The sequence below is a fragment of the Polistes dominula genome, unplaced genomic scaffold, assembly GCF_049000335.1.
Source record: "Polistes dominula isolate Pdom_NZ unplaced genomic scaffold, Pdom_raw_medaka contig_168, whole genome shotgun sequence".
Taxonomy (NCBI): domain Eukaryota; kingdom Metazoa; phylum Arthropoda; class Insecta; order Hymenoptera; family Vespidae; genus Polistes; species Polistes dominula.
Window position 1 is genome coordinate 967,651 of NW_028301024.1, and position 12,350 is coordinate 980,000.

The 12,350-nt window shown below is 32.1% G+C and overlaps 1 protein-coding gene across 6 annotated transcripts in view; it reads left to right on the plus strand.

Annotated features, from left to right (window-relative positions):
- The window catches only part of GABA-B-R2 (gamma-aminobutyric acid type B receptor subunit 2), a 579,685-nt gene that overhangs the window by 561,398 nt on the left and 5,937 nt on the right, over positions 1 to 12,350 (plus strand). For all 6 annotated transcript variants that reach the window (XM_089174269.1, XM_089174272.1, XM_089174271.1 and 3 more), the window contains 9 exons: positions 1,263 to 1,323; positions 5,191 to 5,425; positions 6,254 to 6,494; positions 6,760 to 6,882; positions 8,471 to 8,581; positions 8,672 to 8,896; positions 8,996 to 9,178; positions 9,281 to 9,380; positions 12,197 to 12,317. In XM_089174269.1, coding sequence (XP_089030395.1) covers positions 1,263 to 1,323; positions 5,191 to 5,425; positions 6,254 to 6,494; positions 6,760 to 6,882; positions 8,471 to 8,581; positions 8,672 to 8,896; positions 8,996 to 9,178; positions 9,281 to 9,380; positions 12,197 to 12,317 — 1,400 coding nt within the window. The remainder of the gene's footprint in view (positions 1 to 1,262; positions 1,324 to 5,190; positions 5,426 to 6,253; positions 6,495 to 6,759; positions 6,883 to 8,470; positions 8,582 to 8,671; positions 8,897 to 8,995; positions 9,179 to 9,280; positions 9,381 to 12,196; positions 12,318 to 12,350) is intronic.

Here is a 12,350-nt window from a genome sequence, read left to right on the forward strand (position 1 = left end):
ATGTCTGCATGATGAGTTCCCCTGTGAATTTTCAATTCCAAATGATGATGCGACGACAGACAATATTATTTACCTACGTATTTGTCAGAACAGATAACCAAATAGAATGTAGTTTGTATCGTGCACCATACAGCAATTCGATTCATTGTACTAATAAACTGGAAAAATTGTAATACACAAATATTACGGTTAATCGAAAAATCTTAAGAAGAAAAAAATTAATTATCTCATCACCACGAAACGGAATTGATGCTTCTCTCAATTTAATGTATAAGCATATTCGGAAGAAAATTAATAATATATTTATATCAATGCATACAGTAGTACATAAAATGCAAGTAGACATGTATGATATACAAATTTTAATCAATTATTCGGATAATGAACACATTCCTTGATAAAAAATCGTCCAAACGTATTCAAAATTCAAAATGTTGAGAAATTGTTTGCAGAATAATAATTCATTGAAATGGGTTTCTCGTTTTGAAGACAGATAACACAGACGCATTGAAATCGTATAAATCTAACTCACGTGACACATATTACATACGCATTCATGTAATGCACGATGCTACTGACATTTAGCTTAGTTCATTTAATTTTGAAATAACATACACTCTCTCTCTCTCTCTCTCTTCACTTTCCTTTTACACATTAGTACATAATGTAGTCACGAGACCTTTTGGCTCAGCAAGTAGTAAACAACGTTATCGTGCTGTACCGTTAATTGAATCCATACTGCCGTGAGTGTACGTCGTCCCTGAAACAACGTAACCTCTCTCACACCAAAACGTACGTGACCACATGGTATCCATCGTTACGATTCTCTCTTCTATATCGTAATTTCAAATTTACTCTGCAATACGAATATCGATTCAAAAGCAAAATACGCAAAGGAAAACTACTTTTAGAACTTGTCAAGCAGAAATGTCCAAAAAATTAGAAACAAAAAGATCTCAATAATGCTTTTCATATACCCATCATCTTGGATTGATCGTTAATCTCTTTTTAAAAGTAGACATGGAAGTAAAATATTACAATTGACTTATCCACAATTTTTTCGTTTATACACACTTAAATCTTTACGTGAAATATTTATTTGAAAAAATTCTTATAAAAGGATCTTTCTTATATTTTACATATAAATATCATCTTTCGTTACAAGGAATTCCTCGTGGCTACGTTCACAAAATAATCAGATCAAAAGCAGTTATTTGTTTATCGTTTTAAAATAATTGAAAGAATATTTTCTCTATTCGCAGGGACCCGTGCATTTCACCGAAAACGAGAGAAAGGCTTACATCTTATTAAAGCAGTTTCAAAGTGAGTGAATTCTTCCCTCTCCTTCTCTCTCCTTCCTTATATTATTTTTTTTTCTATTTCTCTCTTTGATTTGTTTATTCTTGTATATGTTTCGATCAATGTATATATTCCAGGCAATGTATATAATGAGCATATATTTCATAGAGTACCTAGTTATTTTATAGAATACTCAGAGGGTTTTAATCAATCTATATAATGTGCTTCAATGGAGTAAGTTAAAGAACGAGAGGAAAGAGCGAAGTGATCTTACAAGGAGACTGTCAAATCGATCCCTCTCCGATTTGTTTCAAATTCTGCACACTTGTAGGAGTCCATGAGAATATTCATTGTGCTTTTAAACATGGCATAAATATTCAGCTGTTTGCAAAAAAACGGGGATAGAAATATTACATAGATTCTTATTCCTTTTGCTGCAGGAGTGTAGTAATCTATGGTTAGCGGTGCTGTCTCTATCCCTGATGTCGCCGATATCGATCTATATCTTATCTCGACAGAGAAAAGTTTAATGTTTTCAACGACGGTAGAGGAGCCAGTCAGTGTAATTTGTCCTAACATCACGCTGATGTTCATTATAACAGAATAACAGAATATATCTTTAAATATAAATAATTATACTTGTATCTTTTTTATTTACAATTAATATCTACTAAACCTAACATCAATATCAGATGTGAAATTGCTTTCTGTGAAGACGAAATAAAAATTCATTTGATATTGCAATCATCAGTTTTCTGCGTAAATATTTTGCGATATGATACAATATGCGTTGAAATTGGGTGAAGAAAGACCAGTCGTTTAAAATTTGAAAAAAATCGAAGGCAGGTTGATCTGACCGTCCCCTTGTTAGAAAGAAGAATAGCTAAACCAGTGGTTTCCAAAGTGGGCGATATCGCCCACTGGTGGGCAATGAAGCGGTGAACTTTGGGGGTGGGGGAAATAAACTACTAAAAAGAAAAAAATGTCAACGAAGCATGTCAACCGGCACAACAATGCCGGTATATCGATACTGTGTCAATAGTAATAAAATAATAGAAAGAAATTCTTTTATTTAGGCTTCTTTGTTTCTTATTCAAATAGTTTTTCTCAGATACTAAAAACAAAAAAAAAGGTCAACAATCAACAAAATTAAAAAATTCATTTTCAAGGGGGCGATAAGCAATATTTTTTCAGGAAGGGAGCAATAGAACAAAAAAGTTTGGAAACCACTGAGCTAAACTTATAAAAGAAGAGTATCACGCTGCTCTTTGTAGTAACATAATAACAGAATATATCTTTAATTATTAATAATTAAATTCGTTTCTTTTTTCTATATTACCTCCTACTTATGTATTATGCCCACAAAAGAATGTTCTATTCAATTGAACATACTATACAATATGCCCGGAATATATACATTGACCGTAACATATGCATATAAAAGGTGTCAGATGTTTATCTTTACATATGTTGTGAGCGTATTCTAAGCATAAAAATAAGATAAAATGATTCTTTAAACATAGGTCACTTAAAAACTTATAAGAAAGTTATAATATAAATTGTAAAACTACCTAAATGTGCTGTTCAAAATGTTACCTACCTACGCGAATACAAGTTTGCAACTCTTTTTTTTTCTTTTTTTACGACAGGAAGAAAATCTTCTAAAGACATCCCTAGGCCCGTTACCTGGGGTAGTGCCGGATTCGGAACTAAATGATCCTGACCCAAACAGAACCTTAAAAGAACAAAGTCCAAGACAGAGTCCAGGTCGAATCGGTCCCAGATCGAACCACCTACCGATTAAAAACTACCTGTTGATTAAATCTACAGTTTCAGAGGGGGACTGGTTTGGACTAGTTTCCCAGGTTTGAGCACTGACACGTCCTGAAACTCCCTCGGCGAACAAGGAAAAATTTCTCCCCGTTTACTACACCTAATCCCATACACACACATACGCATACTTACAGAAAAGTATTAATTTATACGACCACACATAGGGCTGCAAACACAATACATACATCCGTACACGCTCACATACTTACAAAATTTGCAACCCTGACACAACCTTGACGCAATCTTAAGCCCCTTCCCATTCAAAACTCCTCTCATTTCTATCATCCCATTCTTATCTGACCTTCGTTTCAGTGAAGCACTCCTTTATCCTTTTAACCAAAGAACTGTCCATTCCCTTCTCCTTCAGTGCTTTCTACAGTACCCTCCTGTTCACCGAATCAAGCGCAGCTTTGAAGTCCATGAACAGGGCTACCAGCTTCTCTTTCCTTTTACCTAGATTTCTGTGCAACAGGAAGTTAAGCACGAAAAGGTTGTTAATAGTGCCCATCCCCTTTTTGAAACCTGTCTGGTTCTGGGGGGATATGTCTTTTCCCTCGACCTGCCACTCTAACCTTCTCTTCAGGACTTCTACGTTAATCTTATATCTTCCCAACATCAGCATGATCTATCTGTACTCCTCCACTTTCTTGCCCTCTCCTTTCTTCACCAGCGACACCACCAAATCTGTCCTCCACATCTCCACCCAACCTTCTCCTTTCTACACCTTATTACGTATCTACCACATCTCCTCCTTTATCTTTTCTCCTCTGAACCTTAGTACCTCATTCTCTATTTCGTCTTCCCTTGTTTTATCACCTCTTTTTAGGTTTATTATTACCTAGAGAACTTCTTCTCTGCTTAATCTATTATCTTGCTCTCATTTTCATGCATAGAGTAAACAATACAAGAATATCATGTCAAAAATAAGAGAATCAGATATATATTAGAAGCATACTTTAAATATATCCTTTATGTTTAATAATTTTTTCAATAAAACTAATAATAAGATCACATATTTATTTCAAACACCATCAAAATTCTCAAATACATAACTAATTATTATTTTATAGAAAATGATAAGAGTTAGTTCAATTTTATTAAAAATATGAAAATTCTATTCGCTCTTATAGAAAGACAAGAATCAAATAGCTAACACAAAGATGAAAAAATAATAAACAGTAAAATCTACGATAAAATATTGTGTTTACTCTTTCTTTGCGAAAATGTAAATGTACGCAGCGACGTACAGTAAATCTGTCTCCGTTAGAAAGAATGATAATCGGATTTTATTAAATCTTCGCTTACTTCAAGATGAATCATGATTTTGTGGATTCTATGTTGTCTCTCTCTCCTTCCTTCATAAAGATGTTGTTTCAGTATTATATCGTATAATCACACACACACACACACACACACACACACACTCGTTCTCGCTCTTTCTCTTTCTGATGGTGCAAAGAGAGCTGAAGAAAATGAAGAATAAGAGAAAGAGGGTAAATCGAGAAAAACTAGTGGTTTGGGGGAATTACTTTGGATAAATCGATGACGGCTGATCGTATAATCAATCACGAAGATCCTCTTCTATATCTTTTGTCGTGGACGGAAAGTCGAATACCGAATTTTGTCACTTTCCAACTACTAGCGATGCTTTTTCTTCGAATCATATACCATTTTCTCTAATCATACCAAACGCACTTAAAACCGACATTGCAAATATTTATTCAACGGTTGATTTAACGACCACAGAAAAATCGAGTCGTGTTTAAATTGTAAATTATACGAATAAAAAATAATTCAAGCAAAGTTATTTATTAATTTCTTTATTATACACTATTTTATATTTAAATAAAAAAATGTTAGAATTTGTTGGTTTGTCACAAGATTTTAAACATTTTTCAAAATTCATTAATATCTTTATGCAATGTTCACATATATATTTTGATTTATATTATATGTACACTTTGTATGATATACAATAAATAAATTTAAAATGATAAAGAAATAGAATGTTTATTATTATTTGTTATTATTTGAAAACAATGAAATTGTTGATTTTAGGTGGTAGCGAAGTTAAAGTTGGCGAATACGATGGAATGACAGACACTTTAGACCTGAGTAAAGGAGACTCTTTAGTTTGGAGAGGCAAATCACCACCGAAGGATCGAACCCTTCACATCATTGAACATTCAACCGTGAATATTACAATTTACGCAGTATTGGCATCCATTGCAAGTGTTGGCATCATCATGGCGGTCGTTTTCCTTGCCATAAATATAAGATATAGAAATCAAAGGTATAATTAAATTACAAGCATTTGTTCTCTTTGTTTCCTTAGCAGTATCATCTTTCTTTTTAGTGAACACTTATTTCCCTATTTGTAACATATCAATCTTTACACACTTGCAATTTCTGTATAAGTGACAACCGTAAATTACTTTTGTTCTATCGTGTTAAATGTGAAGAGTGAAAAACGATAAAAGGAGCCATTGATGTTCTTTGGCGAGAAGAACAAGTTAAAAGTTTTCAATGACTCGATCGTTGTTGCTTCTACTAGATTAACCTCTAGATGGTCTCTTTCGAGCAATTTTGAGCTAACAACGAAATGAATTTCTACGAGCGAGATTTTGTAGAAAAATTGAGATGGTAAATAGTAGCAGTATCGGCAACCGCTATCCACCGCTACCTGCTTTTATGATTTAGTTTTAATTAAAAACTAGAGATTTCATTTGAAAGAGATGAAAAAGTGTTGGAGAGATAGATTGCACAGGGTCGCCCAGTTTGAAACATAGCATCATTCGTAATGACTTTTTAGTGGATTAACCTGACAAGAATGTAGAAAAAAATGCGGTTAATTATTCAGTGGAGTTAATTAAAATTTTAAGCGTGATCTAGAGGGCAAAGCGTTGCGATGGATTTTTAGAAATGAAAAAAGAGGAATAAAATTGATGAATTTAATAAAAAAAAAAAGAATAATAGAGATCCTTTAAAAAATAAATTTAAAAATTACCTATTAGTTATGAAAAATATTATTAAAATTTCGGTTGTTATTGAATTTTGTTTTAACACAATAAAAGAAGATAAAAAATAAAAACATAATTAATGTATTTATTTTTATTTTCAGGTACATAAAAATGTCATCGCCACATTTGAACAACCTTATCATCATCGGGTGTATGTTCACATACAGTAGCGTCATTTTTCTCGGATTAGACTCACAATTGTCGAGCGTGACAGCGTTCCCGTATATTTGTACTGCAAGGGCATGGCTTTTGATGGCTGGATTTTCATTAGCTTTCGGCTCCATGTTCTCTAAAACTTGGCGAGTGCATTCGATATTTACCGATGTGAAGTTAAATAAAAAGGTGAGTAATACTTACTAGCTGCACTAATGCTATTTATAGGGGTACCATTCGATTTTCGTGGTATGCAGAAAGAATATGATATTTTTTTTCTTTTCGTTATTACTTTAATTTGAAGACGTTGGCTCTCCATAAAAGTGTTTATTTTTTTTTTCTAAAAAATACAAGTTTCCTTGTCATGGATAAGATAGCTCAACAAAAAGGATTCTTTCGCGAATATCTGCTTCCTTTATCTGCTTTTCATACCAACGATCTCCATTGTATCTAGGTTATAAAAGATTATCAGCTCTTCATGGTGGTCGGCGTACTCCTATTTATCGACCTCGGGATCATGACTACATGGCAGATCGCTGATCCATTTTATCGAGAAACTAAACAGATGGAACCTTACGTAAGTTTCTTGCTTCTTTGTTTTCGAACGAAAAACGAACTTTTATCTAAACTGCACTTGTTTTATTGATAAACATATTAATTCTTTATTTCGCAAAAAAGAAACAGTAATATTTTCCAACAAAACTATTTCAAACAAAACGAAAATAAAATTGTTTCCGATTTGGTTAATTATTATCTTTCTATTGATTCTATGAAATTGAATTGATATTGAAATAACATAAAAATAAAGAGAAAAAAATAAAAATAAAGAGAAAATATTATTTTACAGAATAACATATTATTCCTCTTTATGTTTTATCATACTTTTATCTTTCAATGGCCAAATATTCTCGTATTTTTCATCTGTGCGAACAAACGAATACAAGTTTCCCTTAAAAAAAGAAGAAAAGAGCAAAAAAAATCTAAAAGTAAATCGAGCAGCGTCTTTGAACGGTTCAGAGGGTGTGCTTCTCGGAATCTCGTTTACTCAAGCTCACTCGCTAGGAAAAGGCTCTTCAGAATATCGACTGTGCGCTCGCGGAGAACATTTCATTAATGTTCGCGCAAGTTTTTCCTAAGCAAGAAATGCGTATTTCCTATTGCAATAATCATTTCGTCCTGTGTACTATCCGATGAATTAATAAATAATATATTTATTCGTACGTATAAAAATTAATTGTTTCCTCACTTGGTAAAAATTTTATTCTAAATTCTGGCTCATCCTTTATAAAAACGAGAAAGGAAATACTTTTTCAAAGGTTCCGAATATCAGTGCTTATATATTTAGAATAATATTAAAATTCTGTAAATTAATTCAATTCTGTAATTTAAATATATTTATCCTGTTTATAATATTTAAATTAAAGTTGTTAAATTACAGCTATATTAGATTATCCTATTATACATTACATTTTACATTACTAATAATCCTATTAATATTATTATTATTATTTATATTATAATTATATTTAATATCCACATTCACACAATATTTTAATAAATATGATAGGAAACTATGCACGTATACGAGCGATAATGTGAGCAATATAATTGTAATTTTATGTAATTGCAAGTATCTCGCATTTTCTTTTGGGATACAAAAAGAAAAAGAAATTTAATAAGAGAAAGGAAAAAACGGTTTCATTTGACGAAGTACCTATGTACCTAATAAAAAAAAGAGATATCCTAAAAAGGTCGAGTTCACTCATTCTCTTTCTCTTTCGAGACAGATAGGGAGAAAGAGAAGTTTCACGTTTGAGCAAGATAATGAAAAAGCAAGAGAAGAGATGGTGGTAGTGAGGGATACAAGAAGTCGAGTAGTTGTGGGATGGTAGGAAGTTGGGTAGAGAAGAAAAAAGCAATCATCGGTAGCGTTTTGCCAACAATCGGCCCTCCGGACCACACTCAATGTTGTTATCGGAAATAATTCCCGAAGCTCTTACCTCTCTTTAAGTCTCACTATCTTTTTTCCCCTCCTTTTTTTCTGACGAGTGGATACCTATCGTTTTGGCACAGAGCCCTCGACTGCTTGAAAAGCTCGCGCTCGGCCGATTACACTCAACGATCATACTTATAAAATGTTTCTCTCTACTTCCTTCTTCTCGCAGTTACATCCCTCGAGCGAAGATATCATCATTATACCAGAAAACGAGTATTGCCAGAGCAACCGAATGACCGTCTACATGGGTTGTATATATGCTTATAAAGGCCTTCTAATGGTTAGTCTAATAATAGCTTTTTTTATATTTTACGTTAAAAAACAAGAAAAATAATAAAAATACATTCGAGAAAATTTGACTTTTTCTCAGATTTTCGGTGCGTTCCTCGCGTGGGAGACACGACATGTCAGTATACCAGCATTGAACGATAGCAAATATGTCGGCATGAGCGTTTACAACGTTGTGATAATGTGCGTTACCGGCGCAGCCATAAGTTTTGTTCTTGCTGATAAGCAAGACGCTATGTTCATTATGCTAGCCGTTTTTATCATATTCTGCAGTACAGCTACCCTCTGTCTCGTTTTCGTGCCCAAGGTAACTTTTTGTTATTTTAACTTCTTTTTTCGGTACCAGTTTGACAATTTCTCTTTATTACCAATAAATTCGATTCTTAAATTTTTCTTTATGAACTAGCTGATAGAGTTGCGAAGAAATCCGCAGGGTGCGATCGATAAGCGAATGAGACCAACTTTGAGGCCAGTATCCAAGGCAAGAAGGGACTCCACGGTTAGCGAGCTAGAGGAACGATTGAAAGAAGCTACAATAGCTAATCAAAAGTTTCGTAAACAGCTTTTGGAAAAAGACAGCGAACTTCAAGTAAGTGAGGACTATTTAAACAACGATTATTCATTTGACATTTTCATCCTATAGTATGTATTATTACAATCTCTTATTTCTTTTTTAATCTTATTACGTCAGATGTTCCTAAGAAAAATTGGTGAAGATGGTGTAGCAGACACTCAGGAAGCCATGGACAGACTAACTGTCCCAAGACAAGAAGGGATCATAAGGAAAGAAGGTAATTACAATTTCTAAAAATTATCTTGATTCATTGATGTATATCTTCCTAATCGCATCCAAGCAAACCATCATCAGATGTTTTCATTGTAAATTTTATACAGATACTATTTGAGCCGTTTATTTGGAAATTGGCCTAACTCCATTTTTCAATTATTATTTTCCGGTTGCACGTGGTTATTGTACAACTTCATGTAATGTATCAATAAAATATTTGAGATTGCTTATATTCTGAGTAAATACGATAATTCTGACCAATATATATGTTCTAAATTTAGATATTCACAGTTTTCATAACCATTATGTTCACATGTACGTTTTGGATAAAACTGTTGCTTCCAAAGGTGCTCAAGAAATTGCTTCATGCATCCTAAAACATGTTAAAAATTTAAAAAGTGAAAGACGCATTATAGCTTGCAGTGACATGTGTGCAGGACAAAATAAAAACATTAAAGTAGCTTTAATGTGGTTAAAAATTGTCCAAACTTTGGAAAATAATGTGGCAATCATAGATCACAAATTTGGTAATATCGAGACATTCGTTTTTACCAGATGATAGAGATTTTAGCATCGTAGAAATGTCATTAAAAAAAATAATTTACTATTCGTTCCCCAAGATTCTTACAATAATATTAAAAAGTGTCGGCAAGGTAATACTTTTACAGTAACATACATGAAATGAGAAAAGAAGACTTTTATAAACAAAATTATTAAAAGACGCAATTTTTAAAAAGGTAAAGAATTCTGATGAAAAATTAATAAACTGGTTAAAAATATATTGGATGCATTTTGTCATAAATGAACCGTATAAAATTTTCTATAAGACATCAATAAATGAGAATGAAAATTTTAAACTCCTGAATTTATTACCACGCCAGGGTAGACCAAGAAAGTTCGAAAATATTGTATTGACATTATTATATAAAAATATCAGACAAACTATAACAGCAAAATTCAAGGACATACTTTATTGACCTATTATAATACCACCTATATGCCACCTATATACCACCGGAACATCATGATTTCTTCAAATCTTTTTTCACACATAAAAAATGTAGATGAGTAGTAAATTGTTTTGAAGGTTATATTTTTAATTTTGTACGTTATGTAGTTAAAAAATGTTTTGAATCGTATAAATTATGTTTCTGAAGTGTTTTAAAGATATGTAAAATGAATAGAGTATTGTCTTTTTCAATTTGAAACATCTTAAATTATGTTGAATGGAATTTGGTCCTTTCGAAATTTTATAACAAATCAAATTGTTAATTTTAAAAGTGGCTTAATTCCATTCGTGTTAAAGAAATGCATATTATTCACTTAATAATTGCCACTATTTTAATAGGAACTATAAATTTCACACCCTTAGATACACTTAAACAGTATGACTCGTTAATATCTTGTACGTATATTTTTAATTGCATTGAAGCGCAAACCCTTCAATATTTCGATTCGAGCATAAATGGAGTTAGACTACTTTCGAAATAAACGGCTCATTTATAGAATCTATATTATATATATATATATAGAAACATCAATGTTATATTTAATATATTTTAATATAACGATAGTTATAATGAAGTTAATAAAAACATATGTATGCAAAATCATTCACTGCGAAAGCCTATCTTGCACTGAACAGTTACTTATTCTCCCACTCTGTATGTTAGAGCCCACTATCCAGAGGCATGGCATTAAGAATCACAAAGGTCAGTTGATCGTCGTACTCGGCGTAATCTGCAAGAAAAAAAAGTGATACAACGAATAGCAAATCTGCTTTTTAATTGCTTTTAATTCAGCTTTAATACATTAAGCTAATTATTTTAGAATTTCTTCAATATTCTATAATATACAATAATAATCAAAAAATTATTGCAAAAATCTTTATTATATTTTTAAAATTTTATATATACCTACTTATACATTTATATTTTCTAAGAAATACTTGAAACTCTTTCCAGTTACAATTTCACATCACGATGCACGCAATATTTCTATTAGAAACATGTTTCACACCAATAGATTCATAGTTTTTCGTTTTTTACATTATTTTATCCGACGCGCATACTGTGTTCATTGTTTGGTAAAGTTTATTCAATTTTCTCCATTTTTCCATTTGAAAAAGTTCTTTCGCTCAGTTAGCGCACCAACAATTATAAATATGAACAATGCATCCGTAACTGAAATTCACGAATGTAATATTTTCTAGTTTGATACGGTGTGTACATATACCAGTTCCTTATTACTATCGTGGAAGTACGATCACTTAAAGCTGACAGTCAAAAATAATAATCATGATACACCCATGCATATATACATAGTAACAATAATAATACAACGAACAATAAAAAAGAAGAAAATTATTTGTCCACAAATAAGTATTGAAGTCGATCATACTTTTACGGGTATACCTTCGTAATTGCGAGGAATAGTAGAATAGTCATTCGCTTAGCTCTTACTTTAAAATTTGATACTACGACACACTTAATTGAGAGTTATTAAGGAAAGTTCGCTCGCTTCTTCGGAAAGAATTGCATTCAAAGTTGTAATTCATGAATGAGTAGAAAATAACTTACTTAGTATACGAAGCGATATTTATTATTGATATATGATACCATTGTTTTGCATTTAAAATTCAAGAAACACACAGTGACATGTTTCATCACATAGAATTGCACAATAAAGCGAACATTATATTCGAAAAGGATACTTTTACAGTGCTAAAATCTTTACATTTCAACCAAAATTAAACGAAGAAAAAGTACAAAAAAGGAAAATATATTTAAACTATTTTTTTATTTTTTGCATTATTTTTAGGTCCATCTTTAACTACGGAAACAACCGATATTTCGATGTCTATGTGCAGCTTGACTTCGATGACCGTATCTCAAACGGAAGGAGACTACGTAAACGCGAGTGTCGTCGAACAGGCTGCAAAGTATGTAATGTCTTATGATTCAGGAGAGATGTA